This window comes from Phasianus colchicus, chromosome 1, assembly GCF_987193195.1.
Source record: "Phasianus colchicus chromosome 1, bPhaCol1.hap1.1, whole genome shotgun sequence".
NCBI lineage: Eukaryota > Metazoa > Chordata > Aves > Galliformes > Phasianidae > Phasianus > Phasianus colchicus.
Window position 1 is genome coordinate 21,087,392 of NC_143436.1, and position 15,662 is coordinate 21,103,053.

General features: G+C 39.1%; 1 protein-coding gene across 1 annotated transcript in view; it reads right to left on the reverse strand.

Annotated features, from left to right (window-relative positions):
* Window positions 1-3,440: 3,440 nt before the first annotated feature.
* The window catches only part of MAPK11 (mitogen-activated protein kinase 11), a 30,165-nt gene continuing 17,943 nt past the window's right edge, over window positions 3,441-15,662 (reverse strand). Inside the window, exons 7-12 of the mRNA XM_031614972.2 lie at window positions 14,717-14,831; window positions 14,521-14,592; window positions 12,857-12,936; window positions 9,552-9,630; window positions 8,061-8,234; window positions 3,441-4,909 (exon numbers count right to left, since the gene is read on the reverse strand). Of these exons, the coding sequence (XP_031470832.1) occupies window positions 4,836-4,909; window positions 8,061-8,234; window positions 9,552-9,630; window positions 12,857-12,936; window positions 14,521-14,592; window positions 14,717-14,831 (594 nt within the window). The 3' untranslated portion in view covers window positions 3,441-4,835. The remainder of the gene's footprint in view (window positions 4,910-8,060; window positions 8,235-9,551; window positions 9,631-12,856; window positions 12,937-14,520; window positions 14,593-14,716; window positions 14,832-15,662) is intronic.

The window sequence follows — 15,662 nt, forward strand, 5'->3', positions numbered from 1 at the left end:
CACGTCAAAAGATTGAGCTGCGTGGTACAGACTTGTTTTTCCTTTTGCGAGACCTTCTACTTCCAGTGACAAAATTACCAGACTTGGAGTTGCACTTAACACTGATTACAGTGAGATAATAAATACTAGAGGTAATTTCAGTTCAGTAGGTAGCGAGATAACAAGCCCTAGTGACTGAGAGCTGAAATTAGGTAAATTTAGATTAGAAGTAAATTGCTAACAGTGACAGTAATTAACCAGTGAGAGCCCTCAGAGGGTTGTGATGTTTTCCTTCATTGGAAATGCGAGTAGCTGAGGCACAGCTGTGTTGTTTAGATGTGTTTTGCTGAGAATTAATTCTGTGCTTTACAGGTCAGGGATAACGAGCACCATCAATTATAAGCAGCACCAAAGGCGAGTCCTGCCTGACCAACCTCGTGGCCTTCTGTGATGGCATAACTGCATCAGTGCACAGGGGAAGAACCGCTGATGGCATCCATCTGGACTTCAGTAAGGCCTTTGACACGCTAGCCCACAGCATCCTTCTCTCCAAATTGGAAAGATACAGATTTATGGGTTGTCTATTTGATGAATGAGGAATTGGTTTGCAAGATCATACACAGCGATTGGTGATCAGTGGTTAATGGTCCGGCTGGATATCACTGATGAGAAGTTTCCCTCAGGTACCGATGCTCTTTAGTATCTTCATGAATGACATTGAGATTGAGTGCACCCTTGGATGACACCGAGCTGTGTGGTGCAGCCAGTGTGCCTGAAGGACAGGATGCCCAAGAGACCTGAACAGGCTTGAGCAGTGAGCCCAGATGGACCTCATGAGGTTCAGTGAATCCAAGTGCAAGGTCTTGCACCTGGATTATGGTAACCCCCACTATCAATACAGGCTTGGGGATGGAAGGATAGAGAGCGCAGCCCTGCTGAAAAGGACCTGAGGGTACTAGTGAACAGCAAGCTGGACATGAGCCAGCAATGTGTCCTCGTAGCCCAGAAAGCCAACCGGATCCTGGGCTGCATCAAAAGAAGCATGGCCAGTGGGGCACGTGAGGTGATCCTGTGCTGGTGAGACCTCACCTGAAGTACTGTGTCCAGATGTGGAGTCCTCAGTAGAGGAAAGACATGGACCTGTTGGAGCACATTCAGAGATAAGCCACAAAAACAATTCGAGGGATGGAACAACTCCTTTATGAAGACAGGCTGAGAGAGATGGGGCTGTTCTGCCTGGAGAAGACTCCAAAGTGATCTAATAATGTCCCTTCAGTATCTAAATGGGGGCTGTAAGAAAGAAGGGGATGGACTCTTTAGCAAGGCCTGTTGTAATTTGACAAGGGGAAATGGTTTCAAGCTCAAAGAGGGGAGATTTAGACTGGATACAAGGAAAAAGTTTTTTATGATAAGGGTGGTGAAGCACTGGAACAGGTTGCCCAGAGAAGCAGTGAAAGCCTCATCCCTGGAAACATTCAAGGCCAGGCTAGACAGGGCTCTGAGCAACTTGATCTAGCTGTAGATGTCCCTGTTTGTTGCGGGGAGGTTGGAGTAGGTGGCCTTTGAAAGTCCCTTCCAACACAAGCAATTCTATGACCATTTATTGTGGACAATGTGGAACTTTCTGCAGATGTACATGAAATACATTGAGAACATACAAAATCGTGCTTATAATAAAAATCATGTCAGGAGACTGAAAAAAAAAAAAACAGTTAAACCTACTATAAAAAGTTCTGCAGTTAAAATTCAGGCCATGTAAACATTTCCTTTATTAAACACTTTTTATCAAAAAGCCAAAATGAAATCCTTTTTTTTTCTTTTTTTTTTACAAACTCTTTGCATTTAGTTCTAAGTGATCATACAGCTGTGAAAGACCCTAATAGAGATATTTACCTCTCTTTCCCTGCTTCTGTTGGTGGACAGATGTTTTTTTCCATCTGTGTTCAGATGATAAGCATTATTAGTACTAAGCCTTCCCTGGTTTGGTCTCAGTAGGGTACTGCCTTTCCAATTACCCTGTCCTGCTGCTGTAAACTGATAAACTTACCACATCACCTTCCTGCATTTCCACTAGGGAGTCTGTTACCTGTTCTAGGAAAAATAGGTTAATTAGTGGCTTTTGAGGTCAAAGAAATGGCCTTGATTTGGGAAATGGAGGAAAAAACTGTCTTTCATACTATCATTTTTTTCTCGACATTACAATGAGATAATGATTTATGAGTTTTGACAGTACTTCATTAAAAATAGCTGAGCTCCTGTTATCCATTACTGTCACCTCTGATTAGTTTGCATGTGGCTATGACTGTATTCTTCCTACATAATTTATCTTCTAGAAAAAAAAAAAAATCACATCTATGAATGGAAAATAGAATATAATTTTGTTTGATACTTTAACTACCCAGTTAAGGAAGACTCAGGTTTGCCAGGAGAACAAACTCTGTGTCTTTCTACTTAACTAGATATGAGAAGCAGAGATTGTCTGCTATTTGCCAGTCATGGAGTTTTACACATTCTTTTGAAACATTTGGAGCTGGAGACCCCCATAGCTAGGAAACCAGATCAAACAGATGATAGGACAAATCCCACACTAAATTCATTATCTTTTGATGCAGAGGGTTCTCATGAAATTTATTGCATCCTTCCCCTTCCAGCTGGAAAACAGTTGCAGACCAGGCAAGAAGCTCAGCATGGGATTTCAGAGAAAATAAAGCAAGGATCTATTTTTCTGTTAAGTGGTAAATAAGTAAATGAAAAAACAGATGCACAAGACATGCCTGAGTTATGATTTTCACTAGGCAGCCGGACAAATCACTTAAGGATTTATAACCTTGTCACCTATTTTAGTGTGAAATTCAGATGACTGCTGCACAACCATTACAGGCCTCATGCAGCTCCAAAGGGTGGCACTGTAATGACAGCCACACCAATTCAAAGGACTCTCAATAAATCCGTGCAAGCTTAATATGCACTGAAGAAAGCTGAATATGAATTGCTGCATTCTACCGAATGTAAGTAATAGATAATTGGCAAACATTGACAGGAGTCATAGAATCACAGAATGGCTTGGGTTGGAAGGGATCCCAAGGATCATCATGTTCCAACCCCCACACCTCAGGAAGGGCTGCCAGCCTCTATGTCACATAGTAGATCAGGTTGCCCAGGGCTCACCCAACCCAGCCTTGAACACCTCCAGGGATGGGGCATCCACAGCCTCTGTGGGCAGCCTGTTCCAGCACCTCGCCACTCTCAGTAAAGAACTTCCCTGACATGTAATCTAAATCTCCCTTCCTTTTGTTTAAAACCATTCCCCATTTCCTATCGCTATCTACCAGTGTAAAGCACAAATGAGGAGCAAGTTTTTTAGGTGGAATGATGATTTCTATTTCTCAAAGCAGACAAAAGTACTGCGTCAAGTGTCTTTGAAAAATAAAAGTTCTTGGACTTGATTTTTTTCTATCTGTTTATTAAGAAAAAATCTTTTTACATAGAAAAGATACAAAGGAAGGTAAACAAATGCAGTAGAATTCATTATCTCATGTAATAGCTGTACAACTAGATCTTAATGACAAAAGTTGAAGAAAACCTAAGTAATATAAAAAGCCACCTCCAAAATGAGACTTTGACAGTGAGAACAAGACACAAAAAAGAACACTGAGTAGTTTGTGCAACCAAGTTTGCTAGTACGAGAAAGACAGCCATTAAATCATCAGAGGCCTTATGCCAAAGGATATTCCTGTCTTAGTATTATGCCTTCCACTGGGAAAGGAGACAATAAATTATTTAATACAACTCAGTATGCACTCTGCCCTGCAATTTATTATGTACGTTTTAATTTTCCAAGCTGGAAAGCCTTTCACATTTTGTTTAAAAGAAAATCTGTCAAGATGGCTACTTTGTTTTTCACAAATCTGCAATCTGTTCTTATTTTGTCTTGTCTTCCAATGGCAGTTCATAGACTATTTTCTCACAGATCAATTGAAGGAAAATAAGATAATGAGGAATATTGAGTTCCAAGTGTTGAACTGGACTGAGTATACTTGCACTTTGATCTGTGACAGCCTTGGCTGATGTTTGCAGAAAACCATAGAAATGTTCTGGGTGCCTTCAGGGCACCCTCCTGTAAACTGCAAGACCAGCAGCCCTCTGGCACAGGTGTGGTTAGGAGCACCATCAGGAATTACAATGGTCTCACAAACTGGCACTGTGCAGATTAAAGATACGTACAGGGAAAATAACGAGGACAGACACTTTAATGGCAACAGAAGACAAAGATTTATTTTTTACTGACTTCCAACTGGTGCTAGATTGTTTGAGAGACATCTAGTAAATCTGTAAGACCACCACAGATAGGACTACGTGTGCATATTCTGTCTATCTTGCTACCACACCCTCTCTTCATAAAGGCACTAACTATAAATAAAATGAGAACAGTTAAAATTAGGCTAATGCCAGGAAAAAAAAAAAAGATTGCTTGTATGGAATTCTATGTTTATGTTTGTATACATTCATGCGTTAAATGCACAATTTTAAAATTAATTAAAAACATCACCTTCATTTTGGCAATACGACTGATAAAATGAAACATGCAGAAAACACCGTTAAACAGAACTCAGTGCATAATTTTGTCAGAACAGAGCAGTTCTTTATCACCCTTTATGAACCGGGAGTACATTCATATTACAAGGTAAGAAAACCTCGAAACAGACAACATCTGGCTTCTGTGTAACGCCTCTGCTTTTCCACATCTTCTCTGATATCTTTGGATAGTGAAATCTATGTTTGAACACAGGTTAAATTGTATGATTATATTTTAACAGTCCTCATAGTGCAGCAAGGCAAAGCACAGCTGCCAGCATTCACTGTTCTATTTCCAGGCTATCCATTTTCAGGTCAGGTGGTTTAAAGCTCATCACTTCTTCATAGGTAAGTTCTGCAGAGAGGGGATAAGAGAGAGAGAAGAATTACATGATTTTTCTAATTTCTCTTTATGAGAAAAATATTCCAGACAGAACTGTTAAATGCATGCGTGACTTGTAGTCTGTATTTCCAGCCTCATTAATCTATCTGGATCGAAACTCAGACTGCATTCACTAGTTCTGCTAACTTGGATACATGATTCTATTATGGTAAAATGTGTCTGTCCCCTTCACCTAATTACTGAAACACAACTGGCCTTGGATTGGAACCATCAGTTATGCTGTCAGATGACCTAACAAAATGATGTAATAAAAGACAAAATGTAATGCAAACTGGAATCTTTAGAAGCACCAAAACATGTTTTAAGATGTGCACTTTTAACCACAAAGAATGTTCTTTATTATCTTTCATCAGTTGCCTACTACATAAATCATGTGCAACCATGCACTAATGCCTCTGAATCCAGGTGGTTTAGGTTTTTTTTTGTGTGTGTTTTATTGTGATTATCTTAAAGATCCTCTGACAAAATGTTCTTTTTCTGTCTTACAAGCATGCAACAGTTCTACTTTCATCCAGAGAGGCCTAACTAGAAACACAGACTGACTCTATTTTATGCTGCTTTTGGAAGAGCCCTTTATCTTTTCATGTTGACGTCGTATTTTGTGCCTTGCGCAGCAACGACGCGTAGCACCGGTGGCCACCTCCTATGAATTTTCTCATGCTAGATAACATATTTTAAGGATCAAATCCAGTCCATACATAAATAAATGGCCAACTGTATGTTATTTCAGGATCTGACAGCTAATAAACATAAAAGTGGACTGAGCACTACTGTAAGAATGGTGTACAAATCCTACAGTTGGGTCTTGGCTACGCTCCAGTTACACAGCATTCAGTAGCATAGCACATCAACGAGCAGTGTGCCAGCTTTGCTAACAATTGAAGGATTCCCTTGGAAGAAATTCCAGCTACAGAGCCCTCAGGCTGAAGGATTTGCTGGGTGACTCAGTGCTCCATCTGCAGCATCTAAAGAGCACCTGGTCACAGGCAGCCAGGTATGTCAAGGAGCTCCTGGCTGAAGTCAATAAGACAGTGCCTTCATGGATCAGGTGCCTGGGACTGTATTATAAATTATGCTGCTGGCTGTGCACTGCATGCTTATGAAGATCTTTCCTCTGTTCTCCTGTCACCTAGTTAGCTGAAAGTACAGATGTTATGCTGAGATATGTGAAACTGGAGCAGCAGCGAAGGAGCAACAGTGCGGAGCATTCAACTCTGAATGACATTCTCTTGGCCTCTGCATTTTGAAATATCTTCTAACTGATTAAACATGTCAGAATAAAATCTATGAGCTTGGGCTGCAAACCTCAGCTGTGCAGCAGAGGTCAAGGAAACTCTTAAGTGCCCAATGTGTAACACAAAGTGTCTGAAATCTCATTTTGCTTTGGCTGCTCAATGCCCCTTGGGATCAAGCACCACTTTTAATTTGAAGAGAAAAAGAGAAATATGGCACTGATGTCTGGAGAAAAATGGGTCAATATTTCATTAACAATTCAAACATTTTATGCAAATAGTGACCTTTAATGTCACCTTATTAAATGTGCCCCACATGGTACTTGAAAATATTTACTTTCCCAAGCTTTCCTCCTGTGGCCAGGAGGAAGAGCTGCACGTTCCATGCCAGTATAGCTTTGAAATGGTTTTCTCCTGTATAACAAAGGAATTTTATCTGTAGTTCCCAAAGCACAGCGATGTAAAAGAACATGGTACTGCTGTAGAATACGCTGCCCTTCCTACAGAATTCACCTCCAATTCAAGTCAAGCTAAGACTGTTCTTAAGTTATTTTAACAAAGTTCCATCACAAACAGAAATCAGCTTTAATGAATTGCAAACTGTTAAACTTTCCTGTTAAGGACTCCATCAGCTGAACAAACAGCAGAAAGCAAATCATCCATTGGTAAAGAAAACTGAACACACCTCCTCACTGCCAGATTTTGCATACAGAGCATGAGTAAGGAGCAAATGATGCCACTCGATTCTCATTTTTTCTACAGACTCTCTAGGACTCTAGAAAGCCTTTTCAGGACTCTAGAAGAAGTCTGAAGATTTATTGTAGAGAGACCCACAAACCATTTCCTATCTTTCTGTGAGGTGTGTTTACTTTAGTCAACCTCCTCAATGCCCAGGATAAAACGTGGCACAAAATGCAGAAAGTCAGCACAAGGACATGAGGAAGGTACAGGAGGTCAGTAATGTTCACCATAAAACTAGCTACTATGCTCCTTTATTTTATTAAACTTTTCTGGAGAAAAAGTTGTAGAATATATAAATGGAAACAGAAAAGCAATTATTTTATAGATTACGTACTGATGAACTTAAGCCAAGGAGAGGGCTTTATTAATAAGCAGGAAGAATTAGTTTTCTAGAATATTTCTCAATTTAAAATGTTGAACAAGGATGCTTTAGCATAATATATCCTCATCAAACATTGATGAAATTGGATTGTGCTTTTTAGTATACTTGCAAACTTACTGTTTAGCCACATTATTTCTGTGATGCTATACTGCAATATGATCATGATGCAAGCATGAAATTAACTACTGAAAAAACACTGTTGCAGTATTTCTCAAGGATGGGTTTGGGGTTTTATCACTCCAAGGTAGGATCATCTGCTCACAGCTCAAACAGGATCAACAGCATGCTTTATCTATTCCCAATTAGCTGGCTATATCAATAAGGATTAATAAAACACATGTACATAGCAGTTTTTCATTTCTGGTTCTGAAGAAAGCAAGGTCAGAATCCCAAATAGTGTCAGCTACTGTAAGACTGTTACTTCAGCTGAGGATCTGAACTAGCAGATTAAAAGGAAGATGAAATGAGTGGTTACACGGTAACTAGTGTCAGCTTTTAGCTAAGATTAAACCTGTTATAGGAAACTTAGTGAGGAGTTGTTAGAGGAATAATGGGGGGAAGGAGCACAATCCAGAGAGAAACTACCAGCCCTTCCACCCCTCTACTCACCTGAACACACATGGACTGTCCTTACATCCCTGAAGTTTAAAAGTTAAAACTGCTCTGGTCAGAAACAGAGCAAAACTGTTTCTGAAGTCAGCTTTTGTTCTGCTGACCACATTAACACCTGCGTGCAGTTATCTGTTACCTTTCCATTCTTCTATGGTTCGCTCTTTATTCTCTATTGACTCATCATAGAGCTCAGCCTCAGGTTCGTCATCCGGATCGTGATACTGTACAAAGTATGGATGTGCAAGGGCTGCTGAGGCAGTAATTCTTTTATCGCTGTCCAATATCAGCATCTTCTCAAGAAGGTCTACAGCTGCAGGAAAAAGAGAAACTAGGATCAAAACCAGAAGGGACCATTTAGAAGTGAAAGAGAAGGCAACTGTTTACATGCTATCTGTTCTCACCTTATGCTCATTTAACATTATTGGGGAAAGAAAAAAAAAAAAAACCCACAAAATTTAAGCACTATAACAATTTTTGAAGATTTTATACTGTGAGTAGAACTTGCATAGATGGAAGAAGCTTCTGGTTTGCTTGTGGTGGGTGCATGATAATCTATCTGAAATGTGGTTCACCTCTTCAGACATTCACAGCCTTGACTCTGGAAACACCTGTGTGCCTCAAGTTAAATACCCCATGTTGTGCATCTGGTGCTTAACATGGTCCCATCAGACAAAAACCCAAAAGAACTCTACAGGACCTACCACCAAGTAAATGGTGTTTAAAGGCAACAGCTGCAGATTATTAGAAATGAGAGAGATCTTTAAGACTGAAATTGGCTCTATATGGATAGTTTACCACAAATTATTATATAAAATGATATGAACTGCCTTCATATACGTACTGTCATCAAGTTCCCTTTATAATATCAGTACATAGCATGTACTCATGGAACCCATGCAAACAGATTCCATTTTCGGTAAGCGTTCACAACTACTTATATATGTAAAAATAAAACTTTATTTCAAGAAATATAAATAATCTACATCTTAACTCAAAATGTTTCCCTCTATACAACTCTTGAATGTGCACTAGATGAAACAAACTAGGAAGTGTAGCAACATGTTTCAGATGACTCAAGCATCTTCTTTGCCATGTCACAATAAATGATTCATAGGAAAATCTCTTTTGCACGGGCAGATCCAATTGGTTAAACACAATAACAGCTGTGCCAGATCAGACCAACAGCCAGTCTAGCCCTATATCCTGTGTCCAACAATGGTTCATAAATTCTTAGGAAACAATACTCAAGAGGAACATTCAAACAGCTCTATTTCCTGGTGTATTCTTCTTCTTGCCAGCAGTTCACAGCTCCTGGCCTTCCTGAGCCAGAAGTGATGCCTCTAGTCCAGATCCTGTGACATTTTTTTATTTACTCCTGCTATATATAGCTTGCTTTTGCTTTTCACCCACAGACTGTTTTCACCCACCAACTTTTCCATTAGGAGGTTCCAGTAGTCTCCAAAAACAAAAGATTTGGACTTCACAAAGGAAAAACCATCTCAGGATGAAAGGTTAAACACAATGCTCTCTTCACAGCACCAATCATCACATGGGATCACATAGCAAAGGAAATCTTTGGTTCATATGTTAGTGAGAGATTTAAGCTGTATCACTCTGACTTTCTTACCTAATGGATTGGCACCACGAAATACTGCTTTCAAATCCTGTTGAGGCATATGTGGAAGAGACTCAATGTACTTTCTTGCCTAGGAACAGATCAATATACATACCACATGCACAGAGGTTACATTTTGCCCAATATTAACAGTATCAGCTCTAAAAAAAATCAGATACTCATCGCATTTCTTATATATGGGAAAACTTCTAAACAGTCACTCATATATATGATTATCAGGCAAGAGAGTTTGAAACAGGTGTACAATTCTAGCGGTTATATGTTAGCACTTAAGTTCTCATCTATGCAAAATGGTTCACTGATGTGTATCCCCAGGAAACACATGCATGAAGCTTTCAACCAAAAATCACCACCTAAATAATCTTTCAGTTACCCTCGGCAAAGTGGCATCATCCAATGTTCTTCCTTCCCTTCTCTCTCTCCACAGATGAGCAGTAGTTTCACCAACCAAAGAACAAAGCCTGATTCTCCTAGCCCACAGATGTTTAACAGAACTTACAGCTTGCCTTGTCTCCACAGATGTGAAAGGCTCATCCAAACTCCACTAGGAAGGCCTACACTCATATCTGACCCACAGATGTTGGCGTGATGCCTGACACCACATGATCCAAGGAAAGGGCTGAGCAGATAAAACCATGTTATTCCATGACGAGGCTGAATGCTGATCATAAAGGCTACAGACATAACCAGGAGTTCTGAATAAACAACAGCTAAAGAGGCAAGTTTGTTTCCTACCCAAACTGATGGAAGCCACGTCCTGGTGCTTGGGATCCACACGTGCAGGACGCTGCACTTTCCCCTGTTGAACTTCTTGAGGTTACTCTGACACATAACCTGCACAGACCTATAGCCACATTTAGGAAACAGATCCTGTTTCCTACCTTTCTCTGCCATCTTAGTTTCTGCAGCTACTATGAGTTGATATAAAAGTTTTTTAAATCATTACATTACATAGTAGAGTCTTTTTAAATGGTGTCCTAATTTAACAAGGCAGATCTTTATTTTTTTTTCCTGCTGTTTCAAAGCTATAGGCACATCCTATTACAATTCTAGACTACCATTAGTGACATTTCAGAATCTTAATAAGGTTCCCATCCTAATGGAAGTGAAACTTCATGACTTATGTCTCCAACATATTAAAAAAAACCATATTAGCATGTTCCCTTTTTGCTGTAGGAGCTGACAGCGAGGCTTTTTTTTTCCAGCAGCGGTAACCAGTCATCCAGAGAATGAAGTTTGAAGTCTATACAAACACAAGATTCACAGCACCTCTTTTATACCCCTAAATTTCACAGAGGTAGAAAACACATACTAGAATGTCAGAAATAAGTTCCTGGGGCATTAATTTATATACGTGTATGAAACGTGCAGCAGAAGAGAGCTTTTGCACATTCTTGCATGGAAGCTATGGACGAGGCAGGGACAAGATGTACATTTATCTCATGACAAACATCTGTGGATTTGTGGATTAGTTTTTTCTACGCTGACATCAATTAACATCACTAATCCAACCGTGACTGAATAAGATATGGTCAAAATTACCTCCAACCAATGCAGACCTGTCAAAGTATACTTAGCAACCATTCAGCTGCGTCTATATATTTGCCACTTAAACCCAACTAATAGAATCTAGATGTTTAAATTAATCTGAAAATAATGGAGTGCTATCAGTTTAAACCTGTATTAACAACGAAGAACGGACAAAACAGCTCAGGAACTTGTGCTGAAAAATCCTGTTGATTTTTAGTTCTCATTTATTTGACACTCTACTGACAACTGAAAATAGGCTTGAGATTTTAGATAACCTCCAGCTTTGCTATTAGAGGAACAGAAAAAAATTGCTCACAAAAACTAGCTGCATTAAGTGATATCTAAACTGTAAGGACCAAAAAAAAACCAAAAAAACCAACATGGTAAAGAATGAGAAGGAAGGAATGGAACAGACACTCCCACACATGAGACAATTACTTCCAAACAAGGTATGCATCTTCTTGGCACTGCTCCTCTATCTCGGTAGCAGCAGCCTGGAGGTGACCTGGCTGCACTCCCACTCATTAACCTGTTTTTTGTGTTCTCCCTATGCTCTATAATTAGCCCTCATGTCACAGTTTCAGAATCCCTATGGATCACCATGTCTGTTTAAACAAGAAATCTAAGACAGAACCAGATACCATCTCCAATAAGTGTTTATGTTATTTAATACTGCAAAAGTCATAGAATCTTAGTAACTTGTAAAGGCTACTCAAGTTCCTATGCTTAACACAGCACAGTACAAGACTTGATCCAATCCCCTGGCACAAGGGCTGATCCTCTTCCTGCCCCGTGGCTCACAGGTACTCAGTAGCCACAAACTTTGTGGTTGCACACTGGTGTGTGCTAATGAGGTTTCATCATGCTTGGACTTTCAAGAAAGGTAGTGTTGGTTTTAGGCTCCCCTATTCTTTCTGCTTACTTAAACAACTAGCATTTTCTTTATTGAGTTCAAAGGAAACCATCAGTATACACGTGATCTGAAAAACAGCCATCAGTATTAGGGTGATGTCTATATAGAAAATGTTTAAGAAAAAAGCTGCAGCTTAGCAGGTATCTGCGCTGTTGTTTATCTGAATTTTTATATCCTGGCCATCACACACCTTTATCAGTCAATGCTACCTCTCATTCCTTACAGCTCAGCTGGATATTTGTAATTGCCTTAAGGGAATCTTGTAAGTGTAGCTTAAGCAGAGAAACAAAGTGGAAATAGTTTGTCTACTGAATAAGGGAAAAAAAATTACATGGAGAGTTAAAAATCACATTATTAACAATACAGACACCACCATTAAGAGTGGACCTCACACAAGCATTCAGAGAGATGAATAAATATGAATTTCAAAGTAGTGTATTATTCCAAATAAGATGACTCACACAGAACGCATTATTTGATTCTGATATCTGTTCCCTCACATCAATGGAAAATGTAGAAGTGAAAGCGACATCAGATTTAATAATAACAATGTAATGCTCTGAGTTGAATGTCAGTTTGAATTCTTTTATTGTAAGTATGGCAAAAAAAAAAAAAAATCATCAGGGTCAATTGCAAACTCCTTTGAAACAGGAACACGTAACAAAATGAATCCAGCTGACAGTCAAGGTATTTGGATACCTCTGAAAATAATGTTTTCTTAATGGTGCTATTGTAGCATTAAAAAAGAAAGATGATCTTAAGGCGTCTGCTCACTTCCAAATCAGATATGTCTGTCACACAGTTAAAGAAGAATGATAAAACATTGGCTAACTCAATGAAGCTGTGAACTCACATGTTCTGATGATATCTTCTTCAGAAGTTCGGAACTCGGTGTACCCACAACTTCCATTATTCTCTTTAGTTGATCAATATCTACATTATTTCAGGAAAATTAGAGGCAACGTAATAAAAGTAAGTGTCAGACAGAACTGCTGGGTTAAACAATTCATGAGCTCTCATGCAGCTGGTTGTTTAAAACTATTAAGCAGGACAATTCCATTTTAGTCCATTGGATGATATAAATTCATACCTGCTTAAACCTAACTTGGAGGACCTAATTCTTTATTTCTCTATAGCACTACGTGAATCTCTGTTGGGTGAGCCCATATGTGAGAAAATTGCCTGCAAAAACATTGCTTGCCTGTCCCAGCTTCCAATTTAATAGACTCTTAAGCTTAATTTTAATAGCACATTTTTTTTTTTTCTGAAGGACTGAAAAACAATACATCATACCAAATTGGAGTAGATTACTAATCCGAGAGCTGGTAAAAGGAAAAATCGCATTTGGTAGCTTTGAACTGTGTCAAGATTAAAAACTTTAAAATATGCATTTTTTGTTGTCATATACGACCCGTAAAACACACTACATTTTTCCCTAGAGAATGCTATTCTACAACTTTAAGTTGTAGTCATGTAATTAATTACATAATTGTAATCATATGGTCATAGACAATATTTTATAACAGCAAAATATCTTATTCCTTCAAAGCTGGATGTACTGATCTTTCCATGTAGTACATAACCAGTCTGAAGCACAGTGATCATCCAGACGATGGACATCTGAACAATGCCTGTGCTTACAGTAGAGCCTAATGAGGCTGAGCATGGCAGAAGAGTCAGTGGGAAGTTTTGGCCTCTCACTTCTCTTAACAGCTTTATCAGGCAATTCTAACATGATGCTGTTCCACACCTGGCAATGGTTTGGTTTCAGCATAAGCATTGGTTTTTGAGGAGGTTTAGAGTAGTAAGATATGTCAACATCCAGTACAGAAGCATGTGCCTTTGTTTCTCACATTAAAAGCTTTCTTTCTCTGATGCAGTTATTTTCTCCTTCCTCATTAACATTACTGTTTTATTTTACTGCTCTCCTCAGCACCTGTTCTCTTATTTCTCCTGTCAGCACAGACAGTGCCAATGGAATCCACAGCACAGTGCTGGAGGAAAGAAAGCATTCTGTCGCCTCTGTGGCACTTCTGGAAATTCTGGTTTGTTTTGTAACAGGAAGTGATATCCCTATTTATTCACTTACTATTGAAAAGTGAGGTTTTTTTGCACTTGAGGAACTTCCAGCCTTAGAGCAGTTCTATGTCTTAACACAGTATTAGCAGATCAAAAATACTGTCATTACCCAGCTTCATTTTTAATGTCTGTCATTTATGTAAGACACACACGTGGAAGAAAACTGTTCTGTTGTAACATGGCTATTATTTAAATACAGATACAACATAAGGAAAAAATGTAACTATTGTTTAGGAACATCTGTTCCTGCTTCTTTTTCTACTGGATGGTCTCATATTTAGCAGCAATATATATCAAACTGAAAGTATAACAAAAATTGTTTATAGTTTTAGAAATCTGTTACCTGAAAAGCACTGTCATACATTTGATCTATTAGAAAAATGGAAGAACTGTACAGTATTTCTATAGCTGCATTTTTCTGCTTTTACTTAAGGATACAATCATCTCCTGGAAACAGGGCCTTCCCTTTTAACAACTCTGCCATGATGCATCCAACAGACCAGATGTCAACTGTCAAAAAATAGAAGAGAGAAATGTGTAGGATGACTCAAAGACATCATTAAGTGGAGTTGTTTCCATATAGGTATACTATAACTATATACAGCTGTAGCAAAATGAAGTCTCTGTAGTCTACCTGTTTGATTGTAGTGCATCCAGTTCAACATGATTTCTGGAGCTCTGTACCATCTTGTTGCAACGTAGCCTGTCATTTCATCATCGGTTTGTCGAGCTAAACCAAAGTCTAAAATCTACAGAATGATAAAAATAAATAGAAATAGCTTTTGTTACTTTTGTTTTGGGTAATGATCTTCCCCATTACCACCCCAGTGAGGGCTGGAACAAGAGGATCTTTAAGGTCTCCACCAACCCAAGCCATTCTGATGGTTCATATCTGAGCCCAAGCATCTCTCCACCGGTGAAGTAAAACTGCAATGCTGTGCATGAGCTCCTGTGCTCTCCCTGCTGTGTGCTGTCTATGGGGATGATAGAGATACTTCCACAGTGATGAGTCCGGCCCTTTGTTTTCTAAGAAAAACTTTGCCTAATGTTCAAGTTTTCCTCTAACACTTGCTTTTTGAAAAACAAGCACTGTTGGTATAGAAATGAAACACTACCAACTGGGAACATTTGTATGAAGTGCCAACAGCAAATGCCACTGGACACAGCATTTAAGGAGCATGCAAGCAAATCACAGACCCCCAGAAGTTTTGTTGTTTCTCTCTCATATTGCTCTCATCACTGATGCGCACAGGCAGCATTTGCCCAAATCAAGCAGTGTTCTGATGTCACTAGGAGGGGAACATACATCCTGCACAACGAGGTACATTTGCATCATGTGCCATCTATTTTTGATAGAGCTCCCCCAGCGAAACAACAACAGAGCTCAGTTTAGGTACACGTTACTCATAGGCACGATGGCAGAATGTTCCCTTCCATACGTTCTCCCTTTGTGAGTTTACACTGACAGGAAATTACTTCAAATAATTTTTTCTGCTCATTGCTTTCTTTCCATTTTTTAATTAGTCTATGTCCAACTAATTGTGGAGCTAAAAGGTATCCCACACTTTAAGAGATGCTGT